At 40.3% G+C, this 6,136-nt stretch overlaps 1 protein-coding gene across 1 annotated transcript in view; it reads right to left on the bottom strand.

Moving 5' to 3' along the window:
* The window catches only part of LOC105530521 (T-cell activation inhibitor, mitochondrial-like), a 22,346-nt gene that overhangs the window by 14,290 nt on the left and 1,920 nt on the right, over positions 1–6,136 (bottom strand). Inside the window, 2 exon segments of the mRNA XM_011968093.1 lie at positions 3,005–3,136; positions 3,749–3,981. Coding sequence (XP_011823483.1) covers positions 3,005–3,136; positions 3,749–3,981 — 365 coding nt within the window.

The following is a 6,136-nucleotide window of genomic DNA, read 5'->3' as shown; positions in this document are numbered from 1 at the left end:
TGTGCCAGGCACCCATCCCAGTTGGCACCGGAGGGAGCAAAATAGACTGAAGTCTGCCCTCAGCGAGCTTACCTTCTTTTCGGAAGGAGAGAGAGAGAAAACACATTAATAAGGAAACAGCAAATTTGTTGAGGTGGATGGAGAAAGGCAGGCCGGCTGAGGTGGAGAGGAGAGTGCAGCAGAGGGTGGGGGCTCCATGCTGCAAGTTGTGTGGCCAGAGAAGGTGGAATGTGAGCAGGGCCTGAGGAAGCTGCAAGTTCTGAGGAAGGAGGACCTCAGGCTGGGTGAAAGCACACAGGCCCAGGAGCGGACGCATGTCAAGAGTGCTCGAGGAGGATAAAAAGGCTGGAGCAGAACGAGTGAGAGGAGAGTCCCAGGAGCTGAGCTGAGACAAGCAAGGGAGTGGGCAGAGGGTCTGTGGGCACTGGGCAGAGGAGTGACAGCTCTGACTAGGTTCCCACTGCTGCTCTGATGAGAGTCCACCGCGGGTTGGGGAGGTGCTGAGTGTGGAAGCCTGAAGACCAGACAAGAGGCCATCACAAAATGATGGAGGCTCAGATCAGGTGCAGCAGGAAAGGAAAAGAGAAGAGGTGAGTTTCTTTCCAGGTCTGCTCTGAAGGTGGACTGGGGTAGGGAGTGAGACAGGGGAGAGGAATCAAGATGACTCGCTGGTTTTTATTCGCCTGAGCAACTGGTAGGACGGAACATTCACAAATTGACCTATTTGAATGTTTTTCTTTTTACTTTGCTTTCTCACAATGTAATAGCATTACTCGAAAGCTATAAAATGGTCATAGAGAAAAAGAGAAAAAGCAGCTGATAGGTTATAGCAAACAAAATCATCAGTCCTAATGATTAACAGTTGGCTAGAATTGCTCTTGAGGGTTAAAGCAGACGTAAAATTGAGAAAAGAAATAGCACTAACAAATACTTAACAGCCAATCAAGAGGTAGGGTGTGATAGGATCTGGCCTACTGAGTTGTCATCAGTTCTATAAGGAAAACAAAAGAGATGCTGCTCCTTCATTTATTTTATACATAAAATGATCTCGTTGTCTCTTGCTAAAAGAATGGCTTCCATGGTTAGTTGCCATCCCTTCTATTTATTTATTTTTCTGAGACAGAGTCTCGCTCTGTCGCCCAGGCTGGAGTGCAATGGTGTGATCTTGGCTCACTGCAACCTCTGCCTCCCGGGTTCAAGTGATTCTCCTGCTTCAGCCTCCTGAGTAGCTGGGATTACAGGTGTGCACCACCACGCCTGGCTAATTTTCATATTTTTAGTAGAGATAGGGTTTCACCTCAAGTGATCTGCCCACCTCGGCCTCCCAAAGTTCTGAGATTACAGGTGTGAGCCACCAAACCTAGCCTCTCTCTATATTTAAAATTCCTGGCTTTTAAAATGAGCACTTTGTGGAAACTGAACCTCAAATGAACAGTGAGGCAGGAGAACTGCTTCCACTGGCACCCTGCTAAACAACCAGGTCCCATTACCCTGTCCTCCTCTCTTCTCCTTGAAACTTCCCTCCATGGACATGTGGAATGGCATTCTCTCCAGCTTCCATCCTGTTCCCTGCCGTTGCCTTCCCTTGTCCGCTATGCTCCCAGGTGTCAGCTTTGGCTTTTCCCACTGGATTGTCCTGCAGCTACCACTGGCAAATTTATAGCACTCACATCTCCTACTAGAAACAATTCCAGGAGGCAGAGATCATGTCTAAATCTTTCTATCAATGGCATTGATCTCAGCTTTGGGCACATAACAGTCATAGTAAATGATGGCTAAGTAAATGACCTCATTTCTTCATAGATGATACATAAAACAATATCAAGCAATACCTTACCACCTACAAAACAGGAAACTGTTGGCTATAATAGGACTCCTTCAAAGATACAAACAACATAAAAACAACACTGCTTAGGAACTAAAATGATACATTGTTTTTTTTTTTGAGAAAGGATTTCATTATGTCACCCAGGCTGGAGTGCAGGGGTGCAATCACAGCTCACTGCAGCCTTGGCCACCGAGGCTCAATCAATCCTCCCACCTCAGCCTCCTGAGTAGCTGGGACACAAGCAAGTGCCACCATGCCTGGCTAATTTTTTTTTTTTCCCACCATATTGCCCAGGGTTTCACCATGTTGCCTAGCCTGGTCTTGAACTCCTGGGCTCAAGTGATCTCCTTGCCTCGGCCTCCTAAAGTGCTGGGATTACAGGCTTGAGCCACTGTGCCCGGCCTAAAATGATTTTTTAAGGTTTCTTCTCAACTTAATTAAAATGCAGATAAAGTTTTCTTTATATCAACAGTTAAAAGGTTTATTATTTTTCTTTCTCTCTCTCTGTCATCCAGGCTGGAGTGCAGTGGCGTGATCTCGGCTCACTGCAAACTCCGCCTCCTGGGTTCAAGCCGTTCTCCTGTCTTGGCCTCCTGAGTAGCTGGGACTAGAGGTGACCGCCACAACACCTGGATAGTTTTTGTATTTTTAGTAGAGATGGGGTTTCACCATGTTGGCCAGGCTGGTCTCAAACTCCTGACCTCACAAGTGATCTGCCTGCCTCGGCCTCCCAAAGTGCTGGGATTACAGGCGTGAGCCACTGTGCCCGGCTTAAGATGTTTTTTTAAGGTTTCTTCTCAACTTAATTAAGATACAGATAAAGTTCTTTTTATATTAACAGTTTGAAATTTTTAAAGCAATATTCTTGTTAATCAAGAAATAATCAATATTTTTGCTTGTTGTCAGTCTTTTCCATCTGGAAAATTCCTTGCTGATATTCTTATTTTTCATTCTGCTCCTGAATTGACTTTTATATTAAGAAGCTGAACTTCTCAAACTGAGGTCCATGGTGGTAACATAATTTAGGTAGGGAATAAATAAATATGGAATATCTACAAATTAGTCAATTTCCTAAGCTTCATACTGTTTCCAGGTCCCATATTTATGAGTTCCAAATATCTGAAGTTTTCAGTTAGACTGAATGATCTGACTTTACAGAGGACTGGCAGTACTTACTCTTCCTTTCTTTTCATGTTCTCTCTTGCCTGCTGAGCTTTGGTGAGAATAAACCACTGGAGATTTGCTGGATCACAGAGTGTTGGAATATTAAAATGCCCGAGTTCATGCAAGCTTGGAGCATATCTGTCACTGCAATAAAATATACATTAAAGGAAAAACCACTGACCCTCTCCTCTCCCCAACCAGAGAAAATGTTTTATTAGTCCTCAGGAAAATAAAAAAAAAAAAAATCATCAAGAAAAGCCACCTCAAAAGTGCAGCAACTTAAAGCTTTGTTGCCCCCAAAGACACACTTCTTCAGGATCACGACCTACTTGCAAGCCCTCTGACCTTCCTTATCTGTTACATGCAAGGGGTGACCTGCTGCACAGTGAGGTTGTCAGAGCTAAAGACAGAATGCATATAAGTACCCAACACAGTGCTCGGCAAACAGTGTATACACCACAAATGTTGGCTACTGATTTACTATTAGTTTAATCTTATAATGTTTTCCATTGGATTGACTTTGCCCAGTAAATCTGCTCAGCAATATATTCAAAGAATGTTCTAGACATTAAATTCTTCAATCCTCCCATGCTGGCTTTTCTAGAGTGTAGAAGAGAGTTGCTAACACAAGTCGTGGCATTTTCTTCTTTAATTCTTAAGAACTACCCATTGAAATACAAAACAATTTAATGCATTTACACACACAACCCACCTAGACGAAGGAATAAAAGTAATCCTTCTATCTTAGATATTTACCTGTTAAGGATCATTTGTAAACCACGCAAACTTCGAGGGTGAAATGGTATCCTACTTTTCAACAGTCTATTATAAAACACATCAAGAAGAGAGTAATATTCTTCAAGTGTCAATACTGGCTGTAATTCTTCAATATAAACAACTTGTATGCCACCTAAAAGATAGCTTATTTGGTCTTCTAAAATCATCAGCCTCCTCTGAAGGTCAAAATAACTCGGCAATCTTTCAAAAAGCTATAGTGTTAACAAAGGGAAAGAAACAATTAGCTTTATGTTACTATAATTTAATTTTAGAATTCCAATAAATGGCATTAAGACATTTTTAACAAGAAAATGATTTTCATTGAAGGAAAGTTCAAGTAAGAGATTAAAAAAAAACCTTAATTGAATTCTGGAAATATTAATATTCAAAACAAGCCACTGTAAATCTTTGGGATTTTTAGATGGGAATTTGTAAAGTTCCAAAAAAAAAAAATGCTCCAAATAAAAGTAAGTCCTAATCCTAAGCACTATTATTTAAATATTTAGGTAAGAATCTTCAATTAGTTTAGAATTATTAAATGGTACAATAAAGGTTTTAGAAATAAAGTGTATGTATTTCAACTCAGTCTATTCCTTCAAAATTTACTTTAAAGTAACTAAACTCAATTAAGTGCAATAAATATGATTGTGCACCTACCATATACGTAAGCACTGAGTTGGGCACTTGAAGGGTACAGATTGTAAGAGTTTGTCCCTGTTTGGTTGGCACTCACAGTTGGGGTACAAGGAAACAAAAATCCGAATTTAGCATACTAAATGCCAAATCAGGGTGAGTGGATACAGAGGAGGTTCAGGCAAAGGTTTCTAAGGGAGTCTAATTCGATCAATCTTAAATATGAAGTAAGATTTAGAAATGGCACGTGAATGTAAGGGCTGTTTTGGGGGAAGGAAAAAGAGCATGTGCAAATATGGAACCATGAAAAGGAGCAACATGTTTGGAAACAATAAGGAGTTTGGTATGGCTGGCATGTGACCTGCTGCGAGGGAAAGGAAAGAGCAAGGCTCAAGGGGGATGTAGGGGCTGGGTCAGGGAAGGACCACTAAGGACTTAAGATTTTCTATTAAAAGCCAGGGTCTTTTAGAAGAGTTGGAAGGCATTAAAAACTCTGCTATAATAAAAGCAATAGCTGCATAAAAATTCTACAAATTATTTATAATCTACTTTTAACGTCTTGTGGAAAATAATTTTACTCCCTATTTTTCAATTTTTCTATGGGTTACTCATGTATATATGGTAACTACATTTTAAAAACTTTTTGTTTTGAGATAATTCTAGATTCATATACCTTTAACTTAACAGTACATCTTATACAATTATTGGTATAATATTACAACCAGGAAATTGACATTGATACAATTCATTAATCTTACTCAGAGGTCATTAGTTTTACTTGTATGCATTTGTGTATTTTTCATATGTGTATTTACTTTATTATATGTGTATGGAGCCATGTGACACTGCTACAGTCAAAACACACAGGAATTCCATCATAGGGATCCCGTTTATAGCACTGACACCTCTGCTCCCCTCTCTCTACTTCCTGGCAACCACGAATCTTTTCTTCCTTTCTATCATTTTATTATTCCAAGGATGTTATATAAATAGAATCAAACAGTTTGTAATCTTTTAAGACTGACTTTCTCAATCAGCACAATGCCCTTAAGATCCATCCAGTTGCTGCATGTATCAATAGCTCACTCCTTTTCATTGCTGAGTAGAATCCTATGGTAAGGATGTACCAGTTTGTTTAGCTATTCACACACTGAAGAACATTCATTTTTTTCCTAGTTTTTGGCTATGATAAACATTCATGTACAGGTGTTTGTGTGAACATAATTTTTCATTTCTCTGCTGTAAATACCTGAGGGTGACTGCTGGGTCATGTTTAGTTTTGTAAGAAACCATTACAGTCTTTTTCCAGAATGCCTGTACCATTTTACATTCCCATCAGCAATGCATGAATGACCTATTTTTTCTGCATTCTCACCAGCATATAACTATTTTTCATTTTAGCCATCCTGGTAAGTGTGTAGTGATAATGCACTGTGGTTCGTTCGTTCGTTCTTTCTATCTATCTATCTATCTATCTATCTATCTATCTATCTATCTATCTATCTACCTACCTACCTACCTACCTACCTACCTACCTACCTATCTATCTAATCTATCTTTCTATCTTTCTATTTATTTTGAGACAGAGTCTCGCTGTGTTGCCCAGGCTGGAGTGCAGTGGCACAATCTTGGCTCACTGCAACTTCCGCCTCCCGGGTTCAAGTGATTCTCCTGCCTCAGCCTCCCAAGTAGCTGGGACTATAGGCGCCTGCCACCATGCCCAGCTAATTTTTT

Source organism: Mandrillus leucophaeus, unplaced genomic scaffold, assembly GCF_000951045.1.
Source record: "Mandrillus leucophaeus isolate KB7577 unplaced genomic scaffold, Mleu.le_1.0 Scaffold829, whole genome shotgun sequence".
Lineage (NCBI taxonomy): Eukaryota > Metazoa > Chordata > Mammalia > Primates > Cercopithecidae > Mandrillus > Mandrillus leucophaeus.
The sequence above is the reverse complement of the archived record's forward strand: the minus strand, read 5'-3'. Positions and strand labels throughout refer to the sequence as shown.